This window comes from Coregonus lavaretus, assembly GCF_964263955.1.
Source record: "Coregonus lavaretus genome assembly, chromosome: 23".
Classification (NCBI taxonomy): domain Eukaryota; kingdom Metazoa; phylum Chordata; class Actinopteri; order Salmoniformes; family Salmonidae; genus Coregonus; species Coregonus lavaretus.
The window spans coordinates 8,280,363-8,297,869 of NC_140010.1; the positions used below are offsets into that span (position 1 = coordinate 8,280,363).

Here is a 17,507-nt window from a genome sequence, read left to right on the forward strand (position 1 = left end):
GATCTGCTTAGCGTGTTAACACACTATTGGTAGTTTGTTGTAACCGAGGATTGGTGCTAAACCGTGTTATTGGAAGCTAGCATGCTAGTTAGCTATGGCGTCATAGGATACGGTGCCCTGGGCGGTTTTCACAGAAGAATATTGTACCAAGTTAGCTAGCTGAATAAACTACAGTGGGGAAAAAAAGTATTTAGTCAGCCACCAATTGTGCAAGTTCTCCCACTTAAAAAGATGAGAGAGGCCTGTAATTTTCATCATAGGTACACGTCAACTATGACAGACAAAATGAGGAAAAAAAATCCAGAAAATCACATTGTAGGATTTTTTATGAATTTATTTGCAAATTATGGTGGAAAATAAGTATTTGGTCAATAACAAAAGTTTCTCAATACTTTGTTATATACCCTTTGTTGGCAATGACACAGGTCAAACGTTTTCTGTAAGTCTTCACAAGGTTTTCACACACTGTTGCTGGTATTTTGGCCCATTCCTCCATGCAGATCTCCTCTAGAGCAGTGATGTTTTGGGGCTGTCGCTGGGCAACACGGACTTTCAACTCCCTCCAAAGATTTTCTATGGGGTTGAGATCTGGAGACTGGCTAGGCCACTCCAGGACCTTGAAATGCTTCTTACGAAGCCACTCCTTCGTTGCCCGGGCGGTGTGTTTGGGATCATTGTCATGCTGAAAGACCCAGCCACGTTTCATCTTCAATGCCCTTGCTGATGGAAGGAGGTTTTCACTCAAAATCTCACGATACATGGCCCCATTCATTCTTTCCTTTACACGGATCAGTCGTCCTGGTCCCTTTGCAGAAAAACAGCCCCAAAGCATGATGTTTCCACCCCCATGCTTCACAGTAGGTATGGCATTCTTTGTCCTCCAAACACGACAAGTTGAGTTTTTACCAAAAAGTTATATTTTGGTTTCATCTGACCATATGACATTCTCCCAATCCTCTTCTGGATCATCCAAATGCACTCTAGCAAACTTCAGACGGGCCTGGACATGTACTGGCTTAAGCAGGGGGACACGTCTGGCACTGCAGGATTTGAGTCCCTGGCGGCGTAGTGTGTTACTGATGGTAGGCTTTGTTACTTTGGTCCCAGCTCTCTGCAGGTCATTCACTAGGTCCCCCCGTGTGGTTCTGGGATTTTTGCTCACCGTTCTTGTGATCATTTTGACCCCACGGGGTGAGATCTTGCGTGGAGCCCCAGATCGAGGGAGATTATCAGTGGTCTTGTATGTCTTCCATTTCCTAATAATTGCTCCCACTGTTGATTTCTTCAAACCAAGCTGCTTACCTATTGCAGATTCAGTCTTCCCAGCCTGGTGCAGGTCTACAATTTTGTTTCTGGTGTCCTTTGACAGCTCTTTGGTCTTGGCAATAGTGGAGTTTGGAGTGTGACTGTTTGAGGTTGTGGACAGGTGTCTTTTATACTGATAACAAGTTCAAACAGGTGCCATTAATACAGGTAACGAGTGGAGGACAGAGGAGCCTCTTAAAGAAGAAGTTACAGGTCTGTGAGAGCCAGAAATCTTGCTTGTTTGTAGGTGACCAAATACTTATTTTCCACCATAATTTGCAAATAAATTCATAAAAAATCCTACAATGTGATTTTCTGGAATTATTTTTCTCATTTTGTCTGTCATAGTTGACGTGTACCTATGATGAAAATTACAGGCCTCTCTCATCTTTTTAAGTGGGAGAACTTGCACAATTGGTGGCTGACTAAATACTTTTTTCCCCACTGTAAGTTAGAGTCTATTCCTAGAAAACATTGAACCGCTGTAGTTTACAACAATTATAATTTCTGCTGCTAAAGCCACTTTCTATCACTCTACATTTCAAGCCTCTGCCTCTAACCCTAGGAAGCTCTTTGCCACCTTCTCCTCAATGCTGAATCCCCCTCCTCCTCCCCCTCCCTCCTCCCTCTCTGTGGATGACTTCGTCAACCATTTTGAAAAGAAGGTTGACGACATCCGATCCTCATTTATTAAGTCATATGACACCGCTGGTCCTGCTCACACTGCCCTACCCTATGCTTTGACTTCTTTCTCCCCTCTCTCTCCAGATGAAATCTTGCGACTTGTGACGGCCGGCCGCCCAACAACCTGCCCGTTTGACCCTATCCCCTCCTCTCTTCTCCAGACCATTTCCGGAGACCTTCTCCCTTACCTCACCTCGCTCATCAACTCATCCTTGACCGCTGGCCATGTCCCTTCCATCTTCAAGAGAGCGAAAGTTGCACCCCTCCTCAAAAAACCTACACTCGATCCCTCCGATGTCAACAACTACAGACCAGTATCCCTTCTTTCTTTTCTCTCCAAAACTCTTGAGCGTGCCGTCTCTAGCCAACTCTCCTGCTATCTCTCTCAGAATTACCTTCTTGATCCAAACCAGTCAGGTTTCAAGACTGGTCATTCAACTGAGACTGCTCTTCTCTGTGTCACGGAGGCTCTCCGCACTGCTAAAGCTAACTCTCTCTCCTCTGCTCTTATCCTTCTAGACCTATCTGCTGCCTTTGATACTGTGAACCATCAGATCCTCCTCTCCACCCTCTCCGAGTTGGGCATCTCCGGCGCTGCTCACTCTTGGATTGCGTCCTACCTGACAGGTCGCTCCTACCAGGTGGCGTGGCGAGAATCTGTCTCCGCACCACGTGCTCTCAGCACTGGTGTCCCCCAGGGCTCAGATCTAGGCCCTCTCCTATTCTCTCTATACACCAAGTCTCTCCTATCATTGCTACGCAGACGACACACAATTAATTTTCTCCTTTCCCTCTTCTGATAACCAGGTGGCGAATCGCATCTCTGCATGTCTGGCAGACATATCAGATGTGGATGTTGGATCACCACCTCAAGCTGAACCTCGGCAAGACGGAGCTGCTCTTCCTCCCGGCGGAAGGACTGCCCGCTCCATGATCTCGCCATCACGGTTGACAACTCCATTGTGTCCTCCTCCCAGAGTGCAAAGAACCTTGGCATGACTCTGGACAACACCCTGTCGTTCTCCGCTAACATCAAAGCGGTGACCCAATCCTGCAGGTTCATGCTCTGCAACTTTCGCAGAGTATGACCCTACCTTACACAGAAAGCTGCACAGGTCCTAATCCAGGCATTTGTCATCTCCCGTCTGGATTACTGCAACTCGCTGTTGGCTGGGCTCCCTGCCTGTGCCATTAACCCCCTACAACTTATCCAGAATGCTACAGCCTGTCTGGTGTTTAACCTTCCCAAGTTCTCTCATGTCACCCCGCTCCTCCGCACACTCCACTGGCTTCCAGTTGAGGCTCGCATCTACTACAAGACCATGGTGCTTGCCTACGGAGCTGTGAGAGGAACGGCACCTCCTTAACTTCAGGCTCTGATCAGACCCTACACCCAAACGAGGGCACTACGTTCATCCACCTCTGGCCTGCTAGCCCCCCTACCTCTACGGAAGCAGAGTTCCCGCTCAGCCCAGTCAAAGCTATTCGCTGCTCTGGCACCCCAATGGTGGAACAAGCTTCCGGTGACCGTCACTTGTGTGATGAGTCACGTTGCCTTAAGCCTAAAGACCCTTACTACGACTTACATTAGCTCATTAGGCTACCACGGTCTTGGGGTCAGGTAGATTCCATTAGCTCATTAGGCTACCACGGTCTTGGGGTCAGGTAGATTCCAATAGCTCATTAGGCTACCACGTCTTGGGGTCAGGTAGATTCCATTAGCTCATTAGGCTACCACGGTCTTGGGGTCAGATAGATTCCAATAGCTCATTAGGCTACCACAGTCTTGGAGTCAGATAGATTCCATTAGCTCATTAGGCTACCACAGTCTTGGGGTCAGGTAGATTCCATTAGCTCATTAGGCTACCACGTCTTGGGGTCAGGTAGATTCCATTAGCTCATTAGGCTACCACGGTCTTGGGGTCAGATAGATTCCAATAGCTCATTAGGCTACCACAGTCTTGGAGTCAGATAGATTCCATTAGCTCATTAGGCTACCACAGTCTTGGGGTCAGGTAGATTCCATTAGCTCATTAGGCTACCACGGTCTTGGGGTCAGGTAGATTCCAATAGCTCATTAGGCTACCACGTCTTGGGGTCAGGTAGATTCCATTAGCTCATTAGGCTGCCACAGTCTTGGAGTCAGATAGATTCCATTAGCTCATTAGGCTACCACAGTCTTGGGGTCAGGTAGATTTAATTAGCTAATTAGACTACCACGGTCTTGGGGTCAGATAGATTCCAATAGCTCATTAGGCTACCACAGTCTTGGAGTCAGATAGATTCCATTAGCTCATTAGGCTACCACAGTCTTGGAGTCAGATAGATTCCATTAGCTCATTAGGCTACCACAGTCTTGGGGTCAGATATATTCCATTAGCTCATTAGGCTACCACGGTCTTGGGGTCAGGTAGATTGTACTCTCTCAGTGAAACAACACATTTTCCCACACAGACTCAGACATTGAGCAGGGAAGACAGCTGTGTTTAGCCACAGAGATTCTACAGCGACCTTATCTGGACAGGCCCATGTTTGACAACTGTCTTTGATTTATTTATTGGGGAGTTAAGATGACTGCCAGAGGACTTTAGAGAGGACCCCAGTGGGATGAACCGTTATACTTGAACTGTCACTATGTGAAATACCCAGCCAACACCATTCACCAGCAGACCCCCAAGGATGAGTTAAAGGCTAGTATTATTCTGACAGACCCTTGTAGCTTACATCAGTGCTATTGGAATGTACCGCTTCAAGGTCTGCAGCAGGGAACAGCACTGCTGGTTACTTTTCTCTTCCTGGTTGTTAACTGATGGTTCATGTCACTGAGTTTTCTCTCAGTCATCTAGTGTCTCAGGTCTGAATCATCAGTCCCTGAGTAGAGGGGAAGGATGAAAACCTGCAGTGGTGCGGACATGAAGGTACACATATGAATATTATCCCTGATGCTGCTGGGCACCCTCATCCATGTAATGCAACACTAGATGAGATCTGGTTTAATGAACAAACAAGCATTTCTCTCTCTCTCTCTCTCTCTCTCTCTCTCTCTCTCTCTCTCTCTCTCTCTCTCTCTCTCTCTCTCTCTCTCTCTCTCTCTCTCTCTCTCCAGAAATAGCAACAGCCACACCATCCAAGATATGCATGTGATGTAATAGAAAGATTAAAGGCACTCTCCACCAACTCTCGTTGCCTAGGACATCCAGAGCTGTAAATGTGTTTATGAATGAATAGCACGTCAGAATGAAACCTCGACTATATGGATAAGCAGTGACTTAGTGGGCCATGCCGCTTAGGCTAATTCGTTTACAAGGCATTATCTGACTAATACTTATTCAGATTTTGCAGAAACAATGACAGCATAGCTGCCTGTCTCGGAACTGGGCGTGATGAGGTGACGCGGCGCGACAGGGTAATTTCACATTTAGCATACAGACTGCATGACCTGACGCGAACACCCCCCTAGGATTCCCTCACAACCGCGGGAGGCTCGTTCAACGCGGCAGCAGTGCAGCAGGGGCTATCCTTTTCTTGCTACACTGACCGCCCACGCTTGAACTGGCATGGCACGCAACACACAGCTGCTACAATGTCTGTGGAAAACGGTGCTATAGATAGCTGCAGTCTTAATCAGAAACACGTGTCTACATTTTTATATTTTGATCATAACATTTTTAAATGTTAATGATAAGATACAGCCTACAGTAGCTCTGATAATAATTGATAGCTTACTTATAGCTTAGTACATAAGCTTTTAGCCTCCTATTAGGCTTACTTTATTCTGAACTGTGACTTTTGTTATAATTGTACTGCATTTCAAGCACACTTAGCAAAATGATCTTGTCCCACCATAGAAAGCTGCTTGACACCCTTGAAAAAACACGTTGCTCTCTGTCATCAGAAAAACGTATTTCACGTGAAGAAGGTGAGATATTTGTCTATAAGCTACGTCTTCCTATGTATCTCATTATCCCTATTTGGGCTACTCCAACATAACAGGCTACCATGGTCATAGGGTTATTGGTCATTCAGCACTATGAGTGACAGCTGAGGTAATAAAAACAGATGAATGAATCACTGAATAAGGATAGATGCTGGTATCCTACAATATAGAACATTCACGTCAAATACATATGACAGGTACCACTGTAATGGTATAATAATAATAATAATAATAATAATAATAATAATAATAATAATAATAATAATAATAATAATAATAATAATAATGTTGATGTCCTCTTACCTCCGACACAGAGCAGGGACATCTCTGATAGCAGCGCTGAGTGTCCCCGGCTGTCCTCTACCGGCCGCCTGGGTCTTCACTGCTTTGCTTGGCTACTCCTCAGTTACCTCCCGGTGTAGGCTACAGATGTATGTCTAAACACAAGCTAAATATCGCCGTAGTGGACACAAAATCGATTCGAAGACATAATTACAAGGGAATCCGTGCGTTCTTCGCGGATATGGCTATTTATTTTGCTGTTGAAAGGCTCCCCTCACTTTGCTGTCTCTCTCGCTGTCTCTGCATCCCTCAGCTTTCCTCCGCTCCTCTCGCGCGCACAGCCATCTTGTTTCAGCACCAGCGCGAGGACAGCTCCGCGCCGCGTGACGTCACGGTTATTGTGAGGCGAATCAGCTGCAGCGGCGGGCATAGGCGGGGGGCCACGATACATCTCTGATGATCATGGACGGAGTAGGGAGTCTCTCCTTCCGGTACTCAAAGAAGGGAGCAGGGGGGAGGAGGGGGGTGCTTGTCAGTACTGGACTGAATCACTGACGAAAATAACATGATTATTATTCTAGTGCTGCCCACTGTAGTCCAGGGCGATTCAAATTCGTACCTCAAGGTCTACAGCACTGCTGGTTTTTAACCTTCCCTTCGAATCAGGGACTGACTCTAGCCAATGAGTCATGGCCAGACTTAGCACATCTGGCGCCCTGGGCAAGAACATTTCATTGTCATCAATATCTAACTTTGAGTTTTGATTCCTCATTGACTACTTATCCTTATTGACTACATAAGGATATTAATTAAAAGTAATTTGGTCTATGTCTATGTTACCGATTAGAATATAAAAATTAAAGGACAAAACAAAGCAAAAAATGTGATTTTATGGTTTATGAAATTACTATAGCTCTCCTTCTTACCTTCTCATCTGGTCTCATCTTATAATCCAGTAAGTGTCCCTAATACCTGTCTTTACATCATAGTTGCAAACATAGGCACTAGGCAGGTAAAGTGTAAGCTAGAACACACAATGGCACAGACAGTGCCAGAAGGGGGAGCTATTTACAGTGTCTTCAGAAAGTATTCATACCCCTTGACTCATTCCACATTTTATTTTGTTACAGCCTGAATTCAAAATGGATCAAGTAGATTTTTTTCTCACCCATCTAAACACAATACCCCATAATGACAAAGTGAAAACATATTTTTTGAAATGTTGGCAAATTTATTGAAAATGAAATACATAAATATCTCATTTACATAAGTATTCTCACCCCTGAGTCAATGCATGTTAAAATCCCATTTAGCAGTGATTACAGCTGTGAGTCTTTCTTGGTAAGTCTCTAAGAGCTTTGCACACCTGGATTGTACAATATTTGCACATAATTCTTTTTAAATTCTTCCAGCTCTGTCAAGTTGTTGATAATTGCTAGACAGACATGTTCAAGTCTTGCCATAGATTAGTAGATTTAGGTCAAAACTGTAACTAGGCTACTAGGTAACATTCAATGTCAACTTGGTAAGCAACTCCAGGGTATATCTGGCCTTGTGTTTTAGGTCATTGTCCTGCTGAAAGGTGAATTCATCTTCCAGTGTCTGTTGGAAAGCAGACTGAAATAGGTTTTCCTCTAGGATTTTGCCTGTGCTTAGCTCTATTCCATATCTTTTTACCCTAAAAAACTCCATAGTCCTTGCCGATGGCAAGCATACCCATAACATGATGCAGCCACCACCATGCTTGACTGGTACTCAGTGATGTGTTGGGTTGGATTTGCCCCAAACATAACGCTTTGTATTCAGGACATAAATACAATTTCTTTGCCACATTTTTTGCAGTTTTACTTTAGTGCCTTACTGCAAACAGGATGCATGTTTTGGAATATTTTTATTCTGTACAGGCTTCCTTCTTTTCACTCTGTCATTTAGGTTACTATTGTGGAGTAACTACAATGTTGTTTCTCCATCCTCAGTTTTCTCCTAAAGTCAAATCAAATCAAATCACATTTTATTTGTTACATACACGTGTTTAGCAGATGTTATAGCGGGTGTAGCGAAATGCTTGTGCTTCTAGCTCCAACAGTGCAGTAATATCTAACAATTTCACAACATATACCCAATACACACAAAAAAGTAAGGAATGGGATTTAAGAATATATACATATATGGACAAGCAATGACAGAGCGGCATGGACTAAGATACAGAATAATATTATAGAATAGAATGCAGTATATACATATGAGATGAGTAGTGCAAGATATGTAAACATTATTAAAGTGACTAGTGTTCCATTTCTTAAAGTGGCCAGTGATTTCAATAGGCAGCAGCAGCCTCTAATGTGCTAGTGATGGCTATTTAACAGTCTGATGGCCTTGAGATAGAAGCTGTTTTTCATTCTCTCAGTCCCAGCTTTGATGCACCTGTACTGACCTCGCCTTCTGGATGATAGCGGGGTAAACAGGCAGGGGCTCGGGTGGTTGATGTCCTTGATGATCTTTTTGGCCTTCCTGTGACATCGGGTGCTGTATGTGTCTTGGAGGGCAGGTAGTTTGCCCCCGGTAATGCGTTTGGCAGACTGCACGACCCTCTGGAGAGCCCTGCGGTTGTGGGCGGTGCAGTTGCCGTACCAGGCGTTGATACAGCCCGACAGGATGCTCTCAATTGTGCATCTGTAAAAGTTTGTGAGGGTTTTAGGTGATAAGCCAAATTTCTTCAGCCTCCTGAGGTTGAAGAGGCTCTGTTGCGCCTTCTTCACCACACTGTCTGCGTGGGTGGACTATTTCAGTTTGTCGGTGATGTGTACGCCAAGGAACTTGAAGCTTTCCACCCTTGTGGGGCCCCAGTGTTGAGGATCAGCGAAGTGGAGATGTTGTTTCCTACCTTCACCACCTGGGGGCGGCCCGTCAGGAAGTCCAGGACCCAGTTGCACAGGGTGGGGTCCAGATCCAGGGCCTCGAGCTTAATGATGAGCTTGGAGGGTACTATGGTGTTGAATGCTGAGCTATAGTCAATGAACAGCATTCTTACATAGGTATTCCTCTTGTCCAGATGGGATAGGGCAGTGTGCAGTGTGATGGCAATTGCATCATCTGTGGATCTATTGGGGCGGTAAGCAAATTGAAGTGGGTCTAGGGTGACAGGTAAGGTAGAGGTGATATGATCCTTGACTAGTCTCTCAAAGCACTTCATGATGACAGAGGTGAGTGCTACAGGGCGATAGTCATTTAGTTCAGTTACCTTTGTTTTCTTGGGTACAGGAACAATGGTGGCCCTCTTGAAGCATGTGGGAACAGCAGACTGGGAAAGGGAGAGATTGAATATGTGCATGAACACACCAGCCAGCTGGTCTGCGCATGCTCTGAGGACGCGGCTAGGGATTGTCTGTAGACCCTGCCACATATGTCTCGTGTCTGATCCATTGAATTGCGACTCCAATTTGTCTCTATACTGATGTTTTGCCTGTTTAATTGCCTTGCGGAGTGAGTAGCTACACTGTTTGTATTCTGCCATATTCCCAGTCACCTTGCCATGGTTGAATGCGGTGGTTCGCGCTTTCAGATTTGTGCGAATGCTGCCGTCTATCCACGGTTTCTGGTTGGGGTAGGTTTTAATAGTCACAGTGGGCACAACATCACCTATACACTTCCTGATAAACTCAGTCACTGTTTCAGTGTATATGTCTAAATTATTTTCGGAAGCTACCCGGAACATATCCCAGACAGCGTGATCAAAACAGTCTTGAAGTGTGGATTCCGATTGGTCAGACCAGCGTTGAATAGTCCTTAGCACGGGTACTTCCTGTTAGAGTTTCTGCCTATAGAAAGGGAGAAGCAAAATGGAGTCGTGGTCAGATTTGCCCGAAAGGAGGGCGGGGGAGGGCCTTATAACCATCCCGGAAGTTTGAATAGCAATGGTCGAGGATTTTAGCAGCGCGAGTACAACAGTCGATATGTTGAAAGAACTTCGGCAGCCTAGTCCTCAAATTTGCTTTGTTAAAATCCCCGGCTACAATAAATGCAGCCTCAGGATATGTGCTTTCCAGTTTGCATAAGGTCCAGTGAAGTTCTTTGAGGGCCGTCGTGGTAATGGCTTGAGGGGGGATATACACGGCCATGACTATAACCGAAGAAAATTATCTTGGGAGATAATACGGTCGGCATTTGATTGTGAGATATTCTAGGTTGGGTGAACAGAAGGACTCAAGTTCCTCTATGTTACTACAATTACACCACAAGTCGTTAATCATGAAACATATATGCGCGATGAACTGAGAACCCATCTGGCTGGACCGATTCCGACAGAATATCCCAAGAGAGCCATGTTTCTGTGAAACAGAGTATGTTACAGGCCTTGATGTCTCTCTGGAAAGAAGCCCGTAGTTGTCACGAGAATTTCTCTCTCTCTAATTAAACGTAATGCTCTGAATAATTCCCAGAGGGTGTAAGGTTCTGGTTTTAATCATGAATTAAACAAAGGTCCACAACCGCAAGAATGATCTGTATTATTTAATCATGGAGAGCTCTCCCGCCAAAACACATAACCAGCCTTTATATATGCTTCACACAAAGGAACTTTGCTCCGCCCACCTTTAGGCGGCTTTTAACCAGTTTCTCAGTCCCCTTCATCCTGGAATGTTTGTCTCAGCAGTTTCTAACTCACCCCTTCTGTTAGTGGGTTTATAATGATAACCTGATAGAATAATTATTAATGACTAATTATTACACCCTGAAACTGTGTGAAATGTGTTAGAATGTGTGAGTGTAGGACCAGTAAAGATTATGACATTGAGCTACTATTTAGCAATGTGAGTAAGAGTTAGACCAGACAACAAAGGACAAGGAGAGCTGTCTACAGACAACTGAGAAACCAAGATAAAGAGGCCTCCCAATTTAGGGAGGAGAGAAACGGTTAGGCTTTTTAAGGAGTATGAGGATGGCGATAACTAAGGAATGCATGTGTGTGTGTGTGTATGTATGTGTGTGTGTATGCATGTGTGTGTGTGTGTATGTATGTGTGTGTGTGTATGTGTGTGTGTGTGTGTGTGTGTGAACTGATGGTCAGGAGAGCAGTTTTAAAGTGGAAAACTACAGCCCGCCTAAAGAGGGGAGGGATTTTTGTATGACGTGTGAGTATAAAAGATGGACTCTGAAATTGTGATGGCAGAATTCTCATTGAATAAATCTCTGACTATGCAGACCGGGACTCTGTCCGTTTCTTGATTTTGGGAGACGCACAGAGACACTGAAATTGTTTGTTAAATAATTCTCATAACATAACCCTAACACAGTTCACACAGTCATCATCAGTATTGGGGTTAACAATTTTAGTCATAATCATAATTCCTCTATCAATCCACCCTTTGACAAAAATGTTACACCCTTAGGATAAATGTATTTACAAGCATGATCAATATGATCTTCATACGTCAGAACTAATAAACGTTTCATCCAATTGCGGTCTTTCAGGGTCAAAGTCCTCGTCATCCACCAAGCCTGGAGGATCATTTTTCACATTCCACTGGTCAGAGTCTGGATTCCGTCCATATCTCACAATCGGTTGAGACACTGCATTCTCCAACTCCTTACTCACCAACCCTCGGACACAGGGAACAAGACAACAACCACATAATACAAGAATACCCATATAAACGCTGGCTGCCCCCAAGATGGTGGCTGCTATGGTTTTCCATTTACCAAACATTTCTTCAAACCACCCTATCCAAGATGTACTAAGTTCTCAGCCCATTCTTCACTTAGAGCAGTTAATTCTGCAAGAGCTCTGGTGACCGTTCCATCCGGTGCGGTGTTGTTAGGGATAAATGTGCAACAATGGCCCACCATTCTATAGACACCGCCCCTTTCTGCCTGATCTAGAGCCAACCTCTTTTCCTAAGTCATGAGTGAGATGGCGGATAATTGTTCAGAGATCCCTTTTACTGCATCCCTAGTCTGGCCAATAAATCGTTGTTGGTCGTAATAGATATAATTAATCCAATCCACAATTTTGTTTATTGTCACCCACCAAAAGAACATGGTAGTAAACCCTTCCCCTAATTGTTTCATAGCTTGGTATCCATCCGATACCCCCCCTTGGTATCCCAATCGCATCCATCTAAATAGGGCTATTCTCCTTCTTGTTAAAACTCCTCCTACGTCTGTTTAACCCTTTCCTTGGTTCCTGGTGACTAATTCTAACTAGCTGAATCAGTAGAACCAGGGCGCACGTATCTAGCCACCCTTTTGGTATTCTCTGCCTTATACTGCCTTTACTGGCACACGCCCACCACACATTGGTTACAGGGGCTGTAAGGTTCAGAATTCTCTCCTGTGCTTCCGAACTTAAGTCCGTCACATTACTACTATCTCCAATTGATAATTGGTGATGTCTTTGTTTCTCTTTACCCCCCATCTGGATGTTCAGTCCCGCCCGGTCTCATATCCCCGTCCCCAAGTGTGTTTAAACACTTGAGTCTAGGAGTTGATTATTGACATGTACTCCACCCATTGGCTACGTCCCTAACCATTATTTTCTAATCCTACAGTCTGTCCTTCTCTGACTCCCATTTTGTAGGCCACTCGTCCTTGACGGTCAGTATGTCGGGTCGCTTCTCTCTTCTTTTACTTCTTAACAATGGTAAGGGCATAGCGTAATTGGTGGTGGATCTTGACATATCAAGACCATTGCCGAGACTATGATGCAGCTCAAGTCACCCATATTCCCAAAAACCGCCAACCCTCTCCTGTCCTCACTCTTCCTGCTTGGTACTATCCCATACTCACACCCTGAGAACACACTACAGTGATGATAGGTCGGGGTAGGAGATCTTCATTAACAGAGGTGATCTCCAGACCCTATTGGTCCAGTTCTTCTCTCTAACTCTGCGTGTGTTCAGTGGTGCTTGTATGTGTTCTTACCTTTTTGCAGTGGGTAACGTGGACCCAGGCTGCTCTTTCTGCTATTCTAATGGCAAAGGCAGTGACCAATATAACCTGATAGGGCCCTTCCCAACAGGCCTGCTTCCAGTCTTTCTTCTTTAGGGACTGGATCCTCACCAGTCACCTGGTTAGATAGAGTGGGTCACCTTCTCCTTTAGTTCACCTGTGGGGCACAAAACCTCTGACATACGGGTGTGGTTAATAAACTACCTTCTCACGTGTTCTGCTAGGGTGCTCTCAATTTCCATTTCTGCCTGCTCCGGTCCTCCTAACTCGGGTATTCTGTATGGTCTACCAAATCCCTTCTCCAATGGCAATAACCCTTCTTTATCTGGAGTTCTCCTGATCGTCATTAATGCTATCGGTAGACCTTGTACCCCATTTCTTCCTGCTCTCATGTGTGTTTTCCTTAACCTCTCTCTAATCATACCGTTCACGTCAGTGTTCTCTTTCTAGACTGTATCTAATTTTTTTTCTTTAAGTATTTAGTCCTCTCCTTCGTATATTTATTCTTTAATCCTACCATCTACCATTATCCCCCCTCTTGACACATGCATCTGCCCATGTGTCAATATTACCACCTACCTAAACAATCACTTAGGTAATATTGGTAATTTATCATCCAATTGCCATCCCTTATTTATTTTTAAGACTGTCCCTTGCTTCTTTATTGCTCCTCCCACTTCCTTTGTCTATTATGGCAGCTAAATTCGACTTTCATTCAGTTCAGAATCAATAGTAATCCAATCAATCAATCCCTTATCTTGTAAAAACACTCATGTTTAGTTCAAACTCTGTTCTACCCCGGCTCTCCTGGACTTGACCTGAAGACTGATTGTTGGACATGATAGGTCCCTACTCTAATCTTTCAACCATACACAAACCCCCCTTCATGCTGTAATCAATCAAGAAGATAGAAAAGGAGAGACAAAGGTTTTAGCCTGAACTCTGCTCAACCCTGGCAGCTTTTTCCTCTCTGTTTGAGGAGAGAAGCAAAAGGCTCCCTTCTGTTTTCATTCACTGATAACATAGGACAGCCGTAGGACAGCCATGGATTCCCACTTCACTTACACACCTCTAAAACATTTAATCTAACCCATAACACATTAATTACTACTGCTCATTCTCTTGCTACAATCTGCAAATGTACCAATAAATTCTCTCACCATCATTACTACCCCCTTTTCTGAACACATGAGTCACAACGTCATTCATGCTTTCAAAAACAAAATACCAACATTGTTTATTAAACCATAATAAAAATGAAATAAAAATGACAACATTTGATAATACCTCAACTTACTTCTATCCCGTAAAGTAATCCAATATTAGTACAATTGACTAGCAACAGGTATCCCTCATTCAGGGAAAGCTCTCTCTCTCTTTTGTTATTTTATGGTTCAAATCATATATATTATTACCAAATTATAATATTCTTCACACTTTTCACAGTATTATAAATTACCCTCAACTTGATAAAATAAACTATCTTAAAGTCCTCCTCTCATGCCTTTAGAATTCCCAGTGTGGATGATTAATTAACACCAGAAAGTCAAAACAGAGTTCAGAGGCCATTGAAATCATTCAACGAACTGTTCCATCCCATATTATAGTAAACATTACCATCATTCTAAATATTTCATAAATGTTACTTATCCCAAGTGTTCATTAAGTCATCATGACATTTGAACTATGTACTGTCTCTCACCCCCCCCCCCCCCGCTCCTTCCTACACAACGGGGGAGGCGCGGGGACCTGCCCTAATCATCTTCCTTCTTACGAAATCATGTCATTAGTACTTGTAACCACAACCCATTACTACTTAATAACATATTTTCATAGACCTTTCTAGAATACTCATCTACTTAAGGGATATTCAATGTCTGCTTTTTATTTTTACTCATTGGAAAACCTCCCTGGTCTTTGTGGTTGTATCTGTGTTTGAAATTCACTGCTCGACTGAGGGACCTTATAGATAATTGTATGTGTGGGGTACAGAGATGATGTATTCATTCAAAAATCCTGTTAAACACTATTATTCCACACAGAGTGAGTCCATGCAACTTATTATGTAACTTGTTAAGCAACTTTTTACTCCTGAACTTAAATAGGCTTCCTATAATAATGAATCACGTCAGCTCTATTCATGGAATATCTATCTGCAACGTTCCACAACGTTTGGAAACTGAACGTGGCCCTGGAATACTCTTCCCACATATTCTCTGGGTTCTTTCTGTTTCACACCTAAGAGTTACTTTGAAAATGTTCTATAGCCACATCATCTATCAACAATATATCACATTTTTATTTGAGCAATTTGTTGACATACACAAAAGACATTAAACATATGAATAATATGACATTTAGAGGACGCTTTTATCCAAAGCGACTCACAGTCATGTGTGCATACATTTTTACGTATGGGTGGTCCTGGGGATCGAACCCACTACCCTGGTGTTACAAGCGCCATGCTCTACCAATTGAGCTACAGAGGACCACATCCTCAGACTTATATAATCATATATTTGTACACTGATTCTTCATTTCCTTCAAACTACTAAGATTATGGGTTTTTTAACCAAAATAAATGATGAAAATGGAGAACTAGAACATTGACAGAGAGAATAACGCATTTGAATGATCCTGTCTCTACATTGTGAACAACAGCTGGCCACTGAAGGTGCTGTGGTGGTTTTCATTGTCATATATCCTATTGTTTTGCCACAGTCACATAGAGACCACATCTCCCGAATCCAGCAGCAGGGACCCTCCAGTAGAGGAGGTGATATTATAGGTAGGTTGATGTTCATGGGCTACAAATGTATGCTCTCCTCACATTCTGTGCCGCCTCCCGAGTGGCGCAGTGGTGTAAGGCACAGCGCTAGCTATGCCACTAGATATCCTGGTTCGAGTCCAGGCTTTGTCGCAGCCGGCCGTGACCGGGAGACCCATGGGACGCACAATTGGTCGTCCGGGGTAGGGGAGGTTTGGCCGGTAGGGATGTTCTTGTCCCATCGTGCACACGACTCTATTGTCTTCTGGTACCTTATCATTAAGTTCCCAAAGTGGCGATTTGCATTGAGTTGTAGTTGAAAATAAATTCTGCAGCTATTAAGGTTTAGCCTACCTGCCACGTATGAAACATAATAAAAAAACAAATTAGGTGTTTATTTCGAAAAGACACTTGAAAGTAGAATATATCTGTAAATAAATAAAAACGTATATAAAGTATGAAAAAAAAAAATATGCACTCACTAACTGTAAGTTGCTCTGGATAAGAGCATCTGCTAAAATGACTAAAATGTAAAATAAACATATATTTTTCCCGAGCTGTCAATCACAATTTTAAATGATCCCGAGCCCCGCCTCCAACTGACAGAGCAGCCGTTACAATTTAGAATTTTCTTATGAAGAAGGAGAAGAGCAGCAGTCACCGCCATAAAGCTTAGAGGCAAGCAACACTGAACCATGCATGAGAGCACCAGCTTTAAACAGTTTAACATTCACAAGGCTGCAGGGCCAGATGGATTACCAGGATGCTTACTCAGAGCATGCACTGACCAGCTGGTAAGTTTCTTCACTGACATTTTCAACCTCTCCCTAACCCAGTCTGTAATACCTACATGTTTCAATTAGACCACCATAGTCCCCGTGCCCAAGAACACCAAGGTAACCTGCCTAAATGACTATCGCCCGGTAGCACTCACATCTGTAGCCATGAAGCGCTTTGAAAGGCTGGTCAATGCTCACATCACCACCATCATCCCAGACACCCTGGACCCACTCCAATTCGCATACCGCCCCAACAGATGACGCAATCTCTATTGCACTCTACACTGCCCTTTTCCCACCTGGACAAGAGGAACACTTATGTGAGAATGCTGTTCATTGACTGCAGCTCAGCATTCAACACCATAGTGCCCTCCAAGCTCATTACTAAGCTAAGGACCCTGGGACTAAACACCTCCTTCTACAACTGGATCCTGGACTTCCTGACGGGCCGCCACCAGGTGGTGAGGGTAGGCAACAACACATCTGCCACGCTGACCCTCAACAGAGAGGCCCCTCAGGGGTGTGTGCTTAGTCCCCTCCTGTACTCCCTGTTCACCCACGACTGCGTGGCCGCGCTCGACTCCAACACCATCATTAAGTTTGCCGATGACACGACAGTGGTAAAACTGATCACAGACGACGATGAGACAGCCTATAAGGAGGAGGTCAGAGACCTGGCAGTGTTGACAACAACCTCTTCCTCAACGTGAGCAAGACAAAGGAGCTGATCGTTGTCTACAGGAAAAGGTGGGCAAAGCATGCCCCCAAAAAGCTTTGGAGCACCTTAAAAGAAATGTTGGGAAAAAAG

General features: G+C 44.1%; 1 protein-coding gene across 1 annotated transcript in view; it reads right to left on the reverse strand.

The window, feature by feature from the left end:
- LOC311098852 (protein unc-13 homolog A-like) overlaps positions 1-6,251 on the reverse strand; it is a gene marked incomplete at both ends in the record, with an annotated part of 75,291 nt that extends 69,040 nt beyond the window's left edge. The window contains one exon of the mRNA XM_084139419.1: positions 6,230-6,251. Within this exon, the coding sequence (XP_083995545.1) occupies positions 6,230-6,251 (22 nt within the window). The remainder of the gene's footprint in view (positions 1-6,229) is intronic.
- Positions 6,252-17,507: the final 11,256 nt, after the last annotated feature.